The 18265-nt window shown below is 43.6% G+C and overlaps 1 protein-coding gene across 1 annotated transcript in view; it reads right to left on the bottom strand.

Moving 5' to 3' along the window:
• Positions 1-15722, bottom strand: part of LOC134756214 (uncharacterized) — an 84225-nt gene extending 68503 nt beyond the window's left edge. Inside the window, exons 1-3 of the mRNA XM_063693043.1 lie at positions 9932-15722; positions 5479-5738; positions 5123-5281 (exon numbers count right to left, since the gene is read on the bottom strand). Of these exons, the coding sequence (XP_063549113.1) occupies positions 5123-5281; positions 5479-5738; positions 9932-15722 (6210 nt within the window). The remainder of the gene's footprint in view (positions 1-5122; positions 5282-5478; positions 5739-9931) is intronic.
• Positions 15723-18265: the final 2543 nt, after the last annotated feature.

Raw genomic sequence — 18265 nt, 5'->3', positions numbered from 1 at the left:
CACCGGAGTGATTAGGAACTATTATTTAAAGCTGAAAGCGGTCACTTTTGCAACAATTCTGCCATAAGAGATTGGCATCCTTTCTATACCATCCATACCCCAGTGACCCAGATGAAAAAAAAAATGACAAGAAAATGTTGCTTCACCCATTTACAGCTTTTTTTTTAAATTCTTTATTTATTTATAGAGGGTTTTAAACAAATGCCACCCTCATAGTGACTCTCTAAAAAAAACTACAACAGACTAACTTTCACTACTTCTAAGTTGAATGATGTCCTTGACCATATTATAAAGAAGCCCAGCCTCTTCTGAGGCTGGACAAGCCAGGATACTATTGACCCTGCCGAGGTCATAGCACCTGACATTAAGCAGTCGACGCTGCGCAGCACCTCGGCGACATTCCATTGTAACATGAAACACGTCTTCAACTACTCCGCATAAATTACATTTGGGCGAGTCAACTTTACGCATCATAAACGCATAGCTATTTAAAGGAGTGTGGAATGAAAGCTACTGAAAGAGAATCATGGAGCACGAGGGAGTGTGGGTTGGATCGTTTTATACCATATGCCCTTTGTGCGAGATCTTTCGTCAAAATATTCGGACCACATGTCAAAGCACATATTTTTGACCTTAAACAGAACATCAGAAAACCAAGGAACATTATGGCAATTGTCACCCATTTCGGATGCTTCCCTAGCCAACCGATCCACCACCTCGTTCCCCACAACACCGCAGTGAGAGGGAATCCACTGTAAAATAACTTTCTTTTTGGCAGCGCAGAGTTTAAGTAGGTATATACTAGACGAATTATTGTGTAAGCTACTGGATTGCCCCTAAAGACGTAAGTACAGCGGTTCAAATGTTGAAGAGTGCATTTTGAATCCGTTAAAATTACAAATTTATTATGACTATTGATGCTGTCAATATATGATAGTGACTCTGCAATTGCGATCATTTCAATAGCCATTATCGAAATATTATCCTTAATGTGTAGTTTAATTACTTCTCCGGTTTGCCAATCTAAGAACGCTGCTCCACTACCAATATCTGTTTTAGATCCGTCTGTAAATATCTTATAATACTCATGATAAGTGTCTGTAAGCATTGAATTGCATATACTTCGTAACTGAGAACCGTCGTACTTACGTTTAGCTTTAACGATTTTATCAACATTTGATATTAGACAGTTACTTAAATCTATATTAGTAACCCAGGTATCGAGTGAAAACATTTCTAACTGGTTACTACAGTATACCGGGGTGTCCTTACACATTTACAGCTTGCACATTTCCGTAGGGCAAGCGAATCTACAGTGTTGTCACTCTGTCTCTCTCTTTCTTTTTTTAGGACACTGGGTCTCGAGAGTATTCGCACATCAATATTTTCAGATTTTTGCTGGACTTAAATACAGTTTAAGGCGCAAGCAAATAAGCAAGGATGATGGTCGCAATATTAGCCAGTTAGTTTTCCTTTTCTATTCCACCTTGAGGTCACATGGCCACATGGTACATGAGCTCTGTGTTTTCATTGCTCGTAATTCGTAAGTCTTGTCATGACTGAGGATTCTGCCTTCGTATGTGAGACAATGTGAATTCACAATTAACAAGAAAAAATCCTTCTTCATATACCTATCGCTATCTCATCTTTCTTGACGCTGAATACTGAGGATTACTTAGTCGGTGTGTGAAACAGTTTGTGCAACTGGCTCTTCTGTTTTATTTAATTAATAATTGACGTATATCTGACAAAAAAAATCCATATTGTAATTCAAATACCGACTTGGAATAGCTAATTAACAACACTCAAGGTCACGCCGATTTTACGCCGATCATTTATCGGCGGCGGCGGCGTGGCAAAAAAGCCCGGCGGCGGCGGCGCGCCGGCGCGGCACACACGTCTAGTCAGAAGTACAAATAAAAATAAACAAATGTCCTAAAAATATTAAAATATGCGAGGTACATACATATTTTCAAATAATAATTTTGACACAAGTGCACAGGATGGAACTGTCTGGTCTTATCTGTCAGCGAATTGAGAGCACGCACTATGGAATGGGCCACCTATAGATGCGTATGCACCATCGCTGGCCCACTACCTTATGTGCGGACGAAAACCAACACCGTGGCCATCCCATCGCCATAATCCCAACGCCATAAGCCATCGGACAACACTACCCTCTCTTCACGCTGATCCATAAATAAATAAATATAGAACTAAAATTCCTTTTTCATTTCTCATGCTCTGAAAGAGGGTCATTGTTGTTCTAAAAGGTGTGCAGAAAATGATACGTGTCTGCACTAGAGCATTTTACGTTCGAAGTACGATTTTTTTAATTTTTTTACGATACGCAATTGAAATTTGAGTTTAAATGGATTTGTTATACAATTTCCATTCTAATATTTGACTCTCCATTCCATAAATAACGATACTTTTGCCTGAATTGTTAATTGAAAGTACCCTCAAAAAAATACTATAAAAATGTATACTTGTCATGTTTAAAAAAAAACGCATGCATTTTACTTTCCTCGTATTCGAAATGAAAAGTAGAGTGTTTAACTCGGGTGAAAGGCATCATTTCTGCCTCGGACTATTGGCGCTCTCACTGCGTTCGAGCACCAAAATACCTCGGCAGAAATGAGTGCCTTTCATCCCTTGGTTAACAATCTACTATTCATCACTCGAAAATCTTGAAATTTCTCAAGCTCTGTAACTTATATTCACAATGCAAAAAATTACGATCGGATTTGCGACGAATCCATTCGAGGATATTCATGACACTTTTAGAGCAATTCTTATAACGAAGCATATGACTTATTCATGATTTCGAAGGTAGACGCAATAAGTCCGATGCCTTCAGATCGAATAACGTATTTTAAACGAGACGATAACGAACGAAAACAAATTTATGTCACAACCACCTTCCTCTAAGTTTTTACACTATCTAATGGAGATAATTAATTTGTTACATGAGTTTTACTCATTTGAAGTTGAAGAAGTAGTGCCTACGTGAAGGTGACCTAGATGGATGGATTCCATTTTCTAACGTATCGTTGAAGACTTATCTTGGTCTAACTCTATACATATGTGTGCCTATAACATTTAAGGAGTTCCCTCAATTCTTCATGGATCGGATCAGATCGGTTCAATTTGGATCGGATTTCGGATCAGATCAGACATGACGGAGTTCTGAGGTACTTACTCGTAACATATAGGTATGTACATACAAAAAATAATAATACGGTCGAGTTGATAACCTCCTCCTTTATACAGGCGGTTAAAGGTAAAAATAACGATAATAAAAAATAATAAAAATAGAAATTTAAAATAATAATGATGTAAATTTCTACAAAACGAAAAGTGACCGTTCATTACGCGACAGGGACATGAATATGCCAAATATTATGGGGTAGTTCGCGCCCGTACACGTCTAAGCAGGTTTTCATTAGAGGTGGCCAAATCTGTAAAAAATATAATGCAAAAGTATTTTGGACAATAACGTTTTCACCTCAGCAGCTCGAACAAGCCTATTTTATGGTTTGGTATGGTATGGTATGGTATGGTATGATATGGTAAAGTATGGTATGGTATGGTATGGTATGGTATGGTATGGTATGGTATGGTATGGTATGGTATGGTATGGTATGGTATGGTATGGTATGGTATGGTATGGTATGGTATGGTATGGTATGGTATGGTATGGTATGGTATGGTATGGTATGGTATGGTATGGTATGGTATGGTATGGTATGGTATGGTATGGTATGGTATGGTATGGTATGGTATGGTATGGTATGGTATGGTATGGTATGGTATGGTATGGTATGGTATGGTATGGTATGGTATGGTATGGTATGGTATGGTATGGTATGGTATGGTATGGTATGGTATGGTATGGTATGGTATGGTATGGTATGGTATGGTATGGTATGGTATGGTATGGTATGGTATGGTATGGTATGGTATGGTATGGTATGGTATGGTATGGTATGGTATGGTATGGTATGGTATGGTATGGTATGGTATGGTATGGTATGGTATGGTATGGTATGGTATGGTATGGTATGGTATGGTATGGTATGGTATGGTATGGTATGGTATGGTATGGTATGGTATGGTATGGTATGGTATGGTATGGTATGGTATGGTATGGTATGGTATGGTATGGTATGGTATGGTATGGTATGGTATGGTATGGTATGGTATGGTATGGTATGGTTTGGTATGGTATGGTATGGTATGGTTTGGTATGGTATGGTATGGTATGGTTAGGTATGGTATGGTATGGTTTGGTATGGTATGGTTTGGTTTGGTATGGTATGGTATGGTTTGGTATGGTATGGTATTATATTACATATTATATAACAATTTTTTTTCTGTTTATTCTGTGTAATTCGAAATACATTTTAACCTTTAATATGTTCTCACACTGAGGTGAAAAATTATGTGTGCAACACGAGAGCAAAGTTATTTTACATCTCGTGTTTTTGAGTCACTCGCAAGAAAAACCAACTTTCCTCTCTTGTTGCACAAATAACTATTTAATTATCTACCTTCCCCTAGGAGGATATAACCGTTTGGTCTGTAATTTGCTGTACAAAAAGATGCCAATTTTTGCGGGGGAGGGGAACGTTAAATATATACGTAACATCAAAATAGCCATGTCAGATAAACGTCAGTCCATACATTGTGTATGACCATAGACCGACTATTTTCGACAGAGGGGAATGCCTGTTAATGACTACTCCGTTTGGTTATATCCTCCTAGACCTTTCCTGACGTGAATAACTTACTTCTTCATAGAATCCATGTATCCAATGGTCGATATCCACGCCTAAATTAACATTCGTCGCGCAGTGATTTATAACAATATCCGTATTTATCTGAAAAGTAAAAGTAAAAATGTACCTACTTTTTGGAGACCTAGGAAAGTAGTCTTATGCCTTACGGGAAACGGTCAAAGAGATAGTCTTTATATAGGTACAGTGTCTCATGATAGGAACCTGGGCTGGCAGTAAACTTCCGCATGTGTTGGATAAGAGAACAGGTACCTTATACAGCGGAAACTTGCTGCATAAGATCGGGATCTGTGGCTGAACTCAGTTATTTAATAGTAACTTACAGGAACCGGTTTTCCCTCCTGTTCAAAGCGCGTTATATTAGGGGTTCGGACCGGCAGCACTCTCCAACGAGTGTTGGACACGGCGTGCTCGCTCAGGTATAGCAGGAACTTGCCACACAGACCCGGGATTGGGTTCGGGTCGAAACGCACGTATAACGGCTGAAATCGTTTTAGTAAGTACGCGTTTTATGTTAAAGGTCTATAAAATGTTCCGGCATATAATTTATTGTGTGGTATGTAAAATTGTACTTGACACCCCCTTACCTACATAAGAATGTGTATTTTAATGTTTAAACGTGAAACAGACAGACAAACAGAGTTACTTTCGTATTTATAATATTATTTAGAAGGGATACCTTTTGGTCCACTGACTTGGAGAGTGTTAAGAGAAACTCTTGATTATATTTCAAATGTTCGCCCTTTCGGTCTGAGTCATCGGCGCTGGTAATAACGAAGGTGCTTTTAGCCTTCGGTTGAAGATCAGGCAAACCAGCCAGTGAACATCCGTCGTGTAGGTCTCGATGATACAGCAATTCATCGGGCGAAAGGCGACCTCCCAGTAGGAGACCTTTTGCATCTTCTTTTGGTGAGTAAATTGATGTAATAATTGTAGCAACTTAATAATAACCACTAACTACGACTAACAAAAAACTAGTAGAACATTTATAAAAGAGAGTTTCCATGCCAGGGGTCTCCTTTAATATTTACGTGTATCTATTTAAGCATACTACAATAAATTATCTTTTACATAATCAATATTCTTAGCCCGTTAAATTGTCCCACTGCTGGGCAAAGGCCTCTCCCCTTGATCTCCACATCTCCCGTTGTTGTGCTTTTTCCGGCCAGTTACTGATGAAGGTGTCTAAGTCGTCCCGCCATGTCCGTTAGGGCCAGCCACGTCCACGCTTCTTGAGCTACACACATATTATAAACCCCCTATGATGCCTTCAAAATCCGTAAATAATGGCCAACATTAAGATAAACTGTTTTGTTACAGGATTTTTTTTATCTGTGAAAATGTTATTATTGCTAAATAACTAAATAATAACATCGATTTCGATAGTATTATTTCATTCAAATTTCGAACATCTCTGAAAAACAAAGAAATTTGATTTAACCTCTATTCTAATATCAGTCGAAATGACCTTTTATTCGAAATGAAATGTCAATTTCATACAATTTTGACAAATCTCGCTTGTTAGTTGGTATCGAACGATATGGCCATCGACCCCCACTCTAGTTTGTCTCTGAATTTAAAAAAAAGTTTCTTTGCCGCCATTTGACGTGCAGTTTATCTTTTAATTAGTTTGTAAGTTAAAAAAAATTGTTTTGTTGTTTTTAAAGTAACTCTAGCAAAAGTTTCGTGTTAAATGTGCGATAAAGATATTTCGGAGAGCAACTATGCCCCAATGTCGGGTGTAATATGAGGTTTGTGAATAATATATATCATAGAAAGTTTAAAATATGTGTGTAGATAAAACAGTGTATGTAACTGTAGGTACATAATCTATTATGAAACTCACTTCGTTCGTTTCATAAACCCACACTCGAGTTTTGATGCCTTTCATTATGTAGCAGTCACATAAACTACTATTACAACTTGTGTTTAACAACACGAAATTAATGAAAAAATTTAAAATACGAATACAAGCTTACGATACCTGTACACCGATATTCAAATCGCACCACTCCGAAAACCTTGCAGAATGGAGGTCTAAGTCCTAGATGATACGGGCAATAATCTTTAGTATCCGACGGCAGTAATCTCGATTAATGCATGAGGACCATGATATCTACCGCGGCTTCAAAGATTGATACAACCTAATGGTGAAGCGTGTAGTACACCTTTCTATGTATATAAGTTATATAACTTATTTTTGGTTTTCAGGAAGCAGGTCCGATTTGGAATTAAATTGATAGATCTAACCTGGCACATTGGGTGCAAGCAATGAAATTTTTTCACTAAAAGCAATGGTTCCCATAGCCCGAGTTAAAATAGTAGGCGCATTGAGATTTTCATTCATTTTTCGATACCTCGCTAACATTAAGTCACCATCTTTCATAGTCTCCAGGGAAAACGGATTCATTGTGTACTGAAATTGAAATGACCCATCAATTATTATAGATATGATATAAATACTTTACCATATTGAATACTTATTAGAACTTTACAATCTACCTACTACCTTCAAGTCGATTCGCAAGAGCTGGCGCGAGATAAAAATTGCTGTATCATTAGGCTAAAAAACCGGACAAGTGCGAGTCGGACTCACCCACCGAGGGTTCCGTACTTTTTAGTCTTTATTTATTTATTTATTTAAACTTTATTGCACAAGCAAACAAAAATGTACAAATGGCGGACTTAATGCCAAAAGGCATTCTCTACCAGTCAACCATTAGGTCAAACAGAGACATAAATGTTGGTGCAGGATAGATTCATAAATTATAACCATTATTATTAGTCTTTGTTGTTATAGCGGCAACAGAAATACATCATCTGTGAAAATTTCAACTCTCTAGCTATCACTGTTCATGAGATACAGCCTGGTGACAGACAGACGGACAGACGGACAGTGGAGTCTTAGTAATAGGCTTCCGTTTTTACCCTTAGAAAACTGGCACCAAGGAGAGATAACAGAAAATTGCTGTAAGCCTATTTTGTATGGACATTTATTTCCTAAAATCTTAACTTACTGCTACTACTATGTTACACGTCAGGTATGTTTAGGTTCGCTAGTAATCTCATGTCCCTCAGCGAGGAATAAAAGTCCGTCGGCTGGTTAGAGCGTGGAGAATCTGAATTCTTCACGCTCCGTCACCCCACCTCCAAGTCACATTAATAAAAAAAATCGGTAGTAAGCCCTGGTTTGTAAGATGTGCACAGAGAGCCTACACACCTATACATACAACTGCCTGTCATGTCCATGTCGCTTCTTGACCGCAGGCAAGCCTAAAGTATCTATTGGCAACATGATCCTGATAAACCTAATAACGTATTAAATATACCTTTTTGAATCAAAATCTTGTACTAATCGGTCATATGTTTCATTCGCTGCCAGCTCTTGTGCTCAATCTCTGTTGCTGCGATCAGTTGACAAAAAAATGCCATAACTAGTAACTATTAACTTTACCTCCTCCAATACTGAGTCTTCATACCAATTACCAATACGTACGCGGTAACAATAATTTGTGGCTTTGTCTTCATTTAGTTTCGGATTAAACATTTTGGAAAAAAAGTAAAAATAAGAAATCTTAATAAAGATCTGCCATAAAAAACGATATAAAACTAAAATGACACGATGTTCACGTCATGTTTAGGTCAGTTGTTGACTTTCACAAAACAACCATGTGTAATAAAATGGTAATAAAGCTTTTCTATATCTTGGGATTCTTGGGTAGATTGTATATATTTTCATATTTTACTTTTATAAAAGATATTGTAAAAATCCTAACGTAAATTACAAACTGATCAAAGAATGTAAACTATATACATATAGAAGGAATGTAAAAAGGTTTAAAATAGGTAATATAGTCTGGCAAACCAATTTTGCCAGTAGAAAAGGCGGCAAAATTAGTACATTTGATTGCAAGTGTGCAAAGTTTGTCATTATGTGCACCCCGAGAGACTTTTATTAATACATTTGCGAAAAAATCGCAATAAAAAAAATATTAATTATATAACTGTATTTTGCATATTTTTATGAAAAGCAAATAAAGCGTTTTTTGCGCCATCTGTTGCCATTGATGTTCGTCACGTACCTACTGTGCCAAACGAATGTGGATCAATACACTGCAAGCTCCGATGTCATGGTTCCATTTATATTCACTTTCAGGGAATATTACGCGAAACTGCGTAAGGGGCGCCACTACCACAATCTGAGCGTCTATCGCGAAACAAAAAAATCGAAATTTCGTTATAAAACATCTCTGTCACTGGCATATTCGAGCGATAAAGAGGCCGATAGCAAAATTTCGGATTAGCGTTTCCCGGTAGGTCCTCCTGTATACAAACCGCCTTGATGCATCAATGTCATATTTTATTATTTCTGAAAACTTGTCAAAAAACTATGAAAAAACTGTTAAAGGCACAGTATGTGTGAGTGTTAGGCCCTAATCTTGTTATCTCGAGATCTATCGTAGGGGTGTGGACTGTATAGGGTGCGGCATAGGCGGCAAGGATGGAGTAAAACAACTGGAGCTCTTCTTAAATCAGATGCAGGAGGGTCGAGGTCGGAGAGGTCTTCTTTTCTTCTTTTGGAGAGGTGTTTCTTGCTCGGCTGCTCGATTCGTAATGGCTTCCTATGGCCGGCGCACCGCCTTTTATTCCCTCCATATTTAAAGACCTCGTCCCCCGCGCCGCGCCGGCGCGGGCGTCTGCGCTTCGCGCATGCGCAGACCTCTCTTTCCTCGACTCTCCTACGTTTCTCTTTATTTATTAAAGTTATGTTATATATTAACAAATTACATGTTTTATTTATTTATCCTACCTATCTTATTAGATTCTAGTCTAATATCACAATTTCTTATTAGAATAAGGTAGCGTATACTTTGCCCTATTTTCTTATACAGATCTACGTAATGAAACACAATGAGGAAAATTCTTTATTTGTTATAAGCCTATCTTAATTAAATTATATTGCAATCCTAACTTTACCTAATTGGAATTCTCTTATTGGATTCCTTTAAGAGGTACAAAGTATGCTACTCATACTTTGTCCTGTTATAAAAACATACTAAATACCATTTATTTCTATACGTGACGCGACTTAAAATTATTACATGTTAAAATGACTCTAAGTTACAAAATACTATGCGCGTCGTGTACATTTCTCCCGCCGTCGCCTTGCGATCCCACTGGTAGCACGACGATCTTCTTTGTTGGCCGCCTCAGCACGTGTCCTCTGCTGGTGGTGACGTCCACGACTCGTACCACGCCGTCCTTGCCCGGATACGTCTGCTTCACTATTCCACGTGGCCATATGTTGCGGGGGAGGTTGGAGTCGCATATTATTACGACATCGCCGACGGCCGGGGTGACTCCTGCGCCGTGGGGCTCCCGCCGGTGTTGTAGTAGCGGCGCGTACTCGCGAACCCAGCGCTGCCAGAAGGTGTCGGCCAGCTGCTGGGCGCGCCTCCAGTGTTGTCGCGCGTTCATGTCGCTCTCTTCGAAGGTGCCGGGAGCCGGGGTGTAGCAGTCCGGCCCGAGTAGGATCATGTTTGGAGTCAGTGCCGGCGGGTCTTCTGGATTCACCGCTACGTAGGTTATGGGCCTCGAGTTGACCGTCGCCTCCGCCTCCGCCAGTAGGGTTTGTAGAGTCTCGTCGCTCGGGTATTTTTCATGTAGGGTGGCCTTCATAGCTTCTTTCACCGTGCGCACCATACGTTCCCACACGCCCGCCATGAAGGGTGCGGCGGGGGGTAGGAAACGCCAGTTTATGCGGCGCGCGTGGGCGGCGTCTCTCATGGCTTCCGTCAACTCGCGGTTGGCTCCTCTGAAGGCGGTCCCGTTGTCACTCCACAGCTCTGTAGGGCACCCGCGCCGGGCAATGAAACGGCGTAGTGCGTTGATGGCCGAGTCCGTGCTTAGTGAGGCTACCATTTCTAGGTGTACGGCCCTCGACGTCATACATGTGAACAGCGCGACGTACCTTTTTTCTCTGTGACGCCCCACTGTGACTTCTTGCGGCCCGTAGTAGTCTAGACCCGTGTAGGTAAAGGGCCTCACATGATGCGCCAGGCGTGCCGCCGGTAGGTCACCAGTGGCCGGGGCCGCGGGCTTCGCACGACGTAGTCGACATCTCGGACACTGAGCGATCACTTGTTTCACTGTCGGCCTTATTTTCACTATGTGCACTCGCTGTCGCAACTCGTTCACCACTATTTCCGTACCGCCATGATGTAATTGTTCATGCACATGAGAAACATACAATTTCGTGTAGTGATGCTTCCCATATAGCACTACTGGTTGCACTGTCTCTTCTTGTATGTTCCCGGCCGCCGCTATTCTTCCCCGTAGTCGTATGATACAGTCCTCGTCCATATAAACACTCAGCTTGGCCAGTCGGTCGTCCTTGTCGGGCGTACGGCCGCTCGCTATTCGCCTTCTCTCTTTCTCGTAGCTATCTTCTTGTGAGGCGCGTATTAGTAACTTTTCGGCGGCGTTTAGGTATTTGGCTTCTAGCGTTAAGTATTTCTTCTCTTCTTGGGGTTGGGTAGCTGCACTCTTGGCGGGCACGCGCGTGTGTTGCGTGCGTTTGTTCCATGCGCCGTCTTGTTCCGCGTTCGCTCGTGTCCGCTTGCGCTTCGCCGCCGCGATAAGTTGTGTCGCGGGCGGGGTGGGCGCGCGGGGTTGAGGGCGCACTAGGTCGATGAACTGTAGCACGCGCGCGGTCGCTCGCAGCAGCCGCATCCATTTTGAGAAGCGTTCGATCTCGGGTATAGCTGCGTGTTTATCTTGCGTAGGGACGGCGATCGCAGCGCACGTCTCTTTTTCTTCGCCGGTCGCGGGAACTTCGACCTTATTCTCGTGGGGCCAAGTCTCTTTTTGTTCATAGAGAAAGGGCGGGCCGGTGAACCATCTATGTTGCGAGTCGAAATCTGCCGGGGTGGTGCGGGTCGCGTCGTCGGCCACGTTGTGTGCTGTCGGTACCCATCTCCACTCGTTTTTCTTAGTGCAGTCTTCTATTTCGGCGAGTCTGTGTGCCACGAACGTCTTGAATGTGCGGGGCTCGGCGCGTATCCATGCCAGTGCCGTGCGAGAGTCACTCCAATATGTTTTCGAAGTGATTTCGAAATCGTGTTCTTCTATGACTGTTTTTGCTAGCCGTACGCCTAGGACGGCCGCTTGTAGCTCCAATCTAGGAATGGAGACCGGTTTCCTGGGTGTGACTCGACTTTTTGCGGCGGCTAGGGCTATCTTGACTGAGCCGTCGGCTCGCGTCATTCTCCAATACACTGCGGCGGCGTAGGCTTCTTCACTGGCGTCGACGAAAGTATGCAGCTCGTGTGTGGCGGCGGGCGTAGTGTCGTAGCACCTAGGTATTTTTAGGGTACCTAGGTCTCGAAGTTGTCGTAGCCATTCGCTCCAGCGTTCGTGTAGCTGCTCTGGTATCGCTTCGTCCCAGCCTGTGCTATGTTGCCACGTGTCTTGCATGATTCGCTTGGCCGGCGTAGTGATTGGTGATATGAGGCCGAGCGGGTCGAAAATTGACATAATGACACTGAGTGCTTCTCTCTTCGTTGGAGGCCGCAGGTCGTTGATTACTTCGGGCTGCGCTCTTCTTGTATTGAGGCGAAAGCGGATACTGTCCTCATTTGTGTTCCATAGCAGGCCGAGCGTTTTTTCTATCTCGCTCCCGCCGATAGGGACAGTATTTCCCTCTCGCTCTTCGCTGCCGACGACGTTACTTATTGCTTCTTTTTCGTTCGTGGCCCATCCTCGCAACTGGAACCCGGCTTTTTTGTGCACATAGTCGACGTCTCTTGTTACTTGTCTTGCCTCTTCTATTGTGTCGAAACTTTGTAGATAGTCGTCCATGTAGTGATTTCGTTCTATCGCTCGCGCGGCTTGCGGGTACTGTGTCGCGTGTTCTTGTGCATTCCTATTTTTTATGTATAGGGCGGTGCACGGTGATGATGACGCGCCGAATATAACGGAAGTCATGCGGTACTCTTCTGGTTCTCCCTCGCGGCGATCGCCCCTCCATAGGAAGCGGAGGGCGTCCCGGTCTTCTTCTCTTATTTTTATCTGCATGAACATTTCTTTCAGGTCGGCTGAGACTGCGATGCTATGTTGTCGAAACTTCATGATGACGCCGGGTAGCGATTGTAGGAAATCTGGGCCCGTATGTAGCATGTCGTTGAGGCTGCGACCGTGTGATGTGGCCGCAGCATCGTGGACCAGTCTAATCTTCGGCTTCTCTGGATTGCAGACTGCGAAGTGAGGTAAGTACCACGTTCTGTCACTCGGGGGCGTTGTCGCGCGCTCGGCGTAGTTTGAGGTAAGTAGGTTGTTGACGCGTTCGTTATATTGTTGCTTTAGGCTTGCGTCACGATCCAGCTTCCTCTCGAGCGTGTGCAGCCGCTTGAGTGCGTCGGTGCGATTGTTAGGTATCTTCTCTGTTTCGTTGCGCCACAGTAGCCCCGTCTCGAACCGGCCATTGGGTAGGCGGCGGCTCTTTTCTTCTAGTATGCGTAGAGCTTGTTGTTCGGGATCACTACGGGGTCGCCTCGGCTCGATTGATAGAGACTCGAGGGCGAAATAATTCTTCATGGTTTCTTCTATGTTCTCGGTCGGCCCGGTACGAGTGAGATGTGCGCAGCAGTAGGCGATCGGCTTCGCTTTTGTGGTGCGACAGCCGTGAAGTACCCATCCTAGTAGGGTTCTCGACGCGACGAGTTGTCCGCGCCGGCCTTTTCTTATTTCTCGTGACACGATCAGGTCCCAGTTGTCCTGGCCGATGAGTATTTGTGGGGTTGCACCGCGGTAGGTTAACTTGTGCTTGATACCCCGGAGGTGCGCGCAGCCGTCTATTTCTTCCATGCCGATCGACTGTGTGGTGAAGCCGAGGCTGCCGACGGTGTGCGCGTTCGTTATGCGTTGTTCTTGGCTGTCGTGCTTATTCTTGATGAAGACCTCGACCCTCCTGCTCTGATTGTGCTCCATCTCTTTCCCGCCTACGCCTTGCACCCACATTGGTTCAGTGGGACCGTCTAGCCCGAGTGCGTCCGCCAGTGCTGAGTCGATGATTGTCACCGTGCTGCCTTCATCTAATAGGGCGAACGTGTCTAGTGTCGCTCGCGGGCCGCGCAGTGTTACTGGCACTATCTTCAGGTAGGCGCGGCTCGTTCGTGGTTGTGCGCAGGCGACTGTGTTCACTGCCGAGGCCACTATTTCTTCCGGTTTATGTTGTTGTGGTGGCTCGACTTGCGCAGCGGCGACTGGTTGCGGCGTCTTCTCGTGATGTAGTAGGCGATGATGTCTCATGGGGCAGCCCAGGTGGCCGCAGGGCTTCGCACGACACGCGAAGCGGCGATGCTTGCTAGCGAGGCATCGGTAGCAAATGTTGTGTTTCTTCGCTACTTCCCAGCGCTCGTTCGTGTCAATTTTGATGAATTGCGGGCACGACGGCAGTTGGTGAGTAGCGTGTTCGCATAGTGGGCACGCTTGCTTCTCCTCTCTTGGCTTCTTAGTGTCGGCGGTAGCGGCGTACGTTCGCTCGGGCTTCTTTCTTGCGGTCCTCACTTCTTTGTTCTCCGTCGTATTTTCAGGCGGAGCGTAAGGCGTGCACTTGTCGGCTTCGTTGTTTAGAAAGTCGGCAATCTTCTTAAGCTCGGGCGTATCTTCTCTCGTGGCCGCGTAGTCGTACCACTTGCTTCGAAGTATAGGCGTGAGTTTATCGACCATCGACCGCAGTAGCTCTGGATTGTAGAGGTACTGAGGCTTCTTCAATATCTCGATAGTCGTGACAGTGTTTGCGATCTTGCTGGCGAATATGCACAGGTCGCGCGGGCTGTCGGTGAGTCGCGGCAGTCCCTTCATCTTCTCCAGTTCGTTGACGAGTAATGCGTCTGGCCTTCCGTATCTTCTTTCTAGTGCTTTAATGATGTCCTCGGGGTGCGGCCGGCTGATGAGGAGGGCGCTTACGGCTTCCAAGGCTACTCCCTTGAGGCTTTTTCTTATACGGGCGACGTTTTCACTTGCGGCGAAACTGGGGGCGGACTCGTCGTACGCGGCTTTAAATTGTAGCCACTCGTTGCATAGGCCACTGAATGTCGGCAGGTCTGGTATGTATTTTCTGTAGGACTTGCCGGCTTGGATGGCTTCTGTTAGGGCGGCGGTCAGCGATGACACGTCCATGGCGTGGGCGGCTCGAGGGGCCTCCGGCCGCGCGTGTTTTCTAGTGGCGCGCGGGGCCGGCACGTGTGCTTCTTCATGGGCGGGCTCTTCTTCAATCGCTGTTGGTTGTTCTGGGCGGCGGTTGAACCAATCGGCAATGCGTTGTGGAGCAAGGTCCTCTTCCTCTTCAGACTCTTCCCTTGACGAGGCGAGGTCGAGTCTTTGTTGTCTGATTCTTGCTAGTTCTGTTTCGGCTTGTACGCGCTTCAGCTCCAGCTCGGCTAACTTCTCCTTGGCCTCTAACTCCGCGAGGAGTCTCTTGCTGGAGGCCTTGGATCGGTGTGACCGAGCGGGCTTAGCGGGAACTGGCGGCGGTGGCATTAACTCGACGGAATCTCGCCCGACGAGTGTGGCGACGGTGCTAACTGCAGGCGTTGCTCTGATTCCCGACGTGTCGGCTGGGCCCCCATTCGTGCTGGTGCCGGCGATGCTGGCTTCTGTTGCAGTGCGCGTTCTTGTGGTGGTGCCCGTGCCTGACGTCTCGCCCGTGCCCGACGTCTCGCCTGTGCCTGACGTCTCGCCTGTGCGTGACGTCTCGCCTGTGCCTGACGTCTCGCCTGTGCGTGACGTATCGCCTGTTCGTGACGTCTCGCCTGTGCCTGACGTCTCTCCTGTACCAGATGTATCGCCGGTCTGGTCCGTGGCCTGCGTTTCATCTGACGAATTTTCTTCTCTGCCGTGGTTGCTTCTTGTTACTGCCATCTTGCTATTTTTCTTGCTTCAGAGATCCGGCTCGAAGGACCAAACAATGTGAGTGTTAGGCCCTAATCTTGTTATCTCGAGATCTATCGTAGGGGTGTGGACTGTATAGGGTGCGGCATAGGCGGCAAGGATGGAGTAAAACAACTGGAGCTCTTCTTAAATCAGATGCAGGAGGGTCGAGGTCGGAGAGGTCTTCTTTTCTTCTTTTGGAGAGGTGTTTCTTGCTCGGCTGCTCGATTCGTAATGGCTTCCTATGGCCGGCGCACCGCCTTTTATTCCCTCCATATTTAAAGACCTCGTCCCCCGCGCCGCGCCGGCGCGGGCGTCTGCGCTTCGCGCATGCGCAGACCTCTCTTTCCTCGACTCTCCTACGTTTCTCTTTATTTATTAAAGTTATGTTATATATTAACAAATTACATGTTTTATTTATTTATCCTACCTATCTTATTAGATTCTAGTCTAATATCACAATTTCTTATTAGAATAAGGTAGCGTATACTTTGCCCTATTTTCTTATACAGATCTACGTAATGAAACACAATGAGGAAAATTCTTTATTTGTTATAAGCCTATCTTAATTAAATTATATTGCAATCCTAACTTTACCTAATTGGAATTCTCTTATTGGATTCCTTTAAGAGGTACAAAGTATGCTACTCATACTTTGTCCTGTTATAAAAACATACTAAATACCATTTATTTCTATACGTGACGCGACTTAAAATTATTACATGTTAAAATGACTCTAAGTTACAAAATACTATGCGCGTCGTGTACAGTATGTATGTTACTCTATGGTTTACTAAAGGGGCTAGTGCTGCACTCTGGTGGCAAAACATTGCAGTAATACCCCCCAATAAACATTTATAACTGTATAAAGGTTGTATTATGAATTATTTTCTTACTTTAGGCTGTTAAATTTGGCTGCATAGGGGCTGTATATCCGCGTATACAGCCATTGTACATCCAAAAGGGGCCCCAAATTATACAGCTTCAAGTGTAGATCCAGCTGTATTATAGCTGTATACGCCAATATACAAGCTGACTAAGGGTTTAACAAAATTCCATTATGCAGCTTCAATTCTACGATTTGGCTTTTTTATGCTAACAATACAGACTCGGGCTGGTAAAAGTCTTGATATAAGAATTCGTTCAACTTTTTTCTATACTTCCTTCGTAAAGGTAAACTTATTTCCTTGCATCATTAAATAAAACAAACGTAAAATGGAATGAAATGCTATATGTACAGCTTTATTAATAATGAAATAAATTAAAGTTAAAAATGTATAACAAATATAAACAAACTACATAAAAATACAAGTAAAGACTTAGGTACATAAAATATAACATGCTCATGATTTTTGTGTCTTACAGGTAAAATTGACAAAATGATTAAAACTGTGCATTGTTTGTTAACTTTTTCCATCCTTGGTCTGGTTATCCCTGCCAAAATAGTAATTTTATTAATCTTTTAGTGCGCATGAGTTGATGACAAGTCAAGGTGCTACGCTAATCATTTTTACAGCATAAGCAAGCTGCACGCTACATCGTAGCCGCTGGCGAAATATGCTTGCTACATATGGGCGCTGAAAGGGAGCTCTACAAATATATCTCTGCAAAACAACGTCCTCTCCGGCTAACAAGCTATTTGTTATATCTACCTAATACTAGCGAGTACTATTATATATTCTGTGCTACTAGGCATAATATTATGTATTATACTTTATTTTCTTCAGTTTAGGCGATTTTGAACAAATTACCGTAATAAACTTGCTCAACATTGCCTATCATGCCCAATAGAACAGTGCCTGACTTAAAAAGGAACGGTGATTTTTACAATATAGATGTAAAATAAAATAAATAAATAAATATTATAGGACATTCTTACACAGATTGACTAAGTAAGCCCAAGGAGGCTTGTGTTATGGGTACTCAGACAACGATATATATAATATATAAATACATAGAAAACACCCATGACTCAGGAACAAATATCTGTGCTCATCACACAAATAAATGCCCTTACCGGGATTCGAACCCAGGACCATCGATCCAGATCCAGGATCATGTGTTTATCTTATTCCTAATAATGGTAGCGATTCTTTCATTATTAGTAATTAGATGTTCAACGCGATTCGAGAAATGAATTAGAGATTCACTAGATATAAAATACTTAGTAAAGATATGTGACGTTCCACAGCAAAAGGTACATTATAGCGGCTGGCGCTTACGTCGCATAGCGCCGCAAATTATTGCGGTGCTATGCGACGTAAGCGCCTCCCAATATTAATTGGAGCGGCGTTAATAATAGCGTAAGCGCCAACCGCCATAAGATACCTTTACCCGTGGGACGTCACATATCTTTACTATTTCATATCTAGTGAATCTCTAATTCATTTGCCGAATCGCGCCGCTATACAGCCGTTTTGTAAAAAAAACATTGTTTTTGAAGCCAGGCGATGTTGGGCATGGTGGCCTGGTGGGCAATGTTGAGCAAGTTATCAGCATGATGTACCTACTTCATTTGCTATGCATACGCTGTA

The sequence above is a fragment of the Cydia strobilella genome, chromosome 3 (assembly GCF_947568885.1).
Source record: "Cydia strobilella chromosome 3, ilCydStro3.1, whole genome shotgun sequence".
Lineage (NCBI taxonomy): Eukaryota > Metazoa > Arthropoda > Insecta > Lepidoptera > Tortricidae > Cydia > Cydia strobilella.
This window is presented reverse-complemented; position numbering and strand designations above follow the sequence as displayed.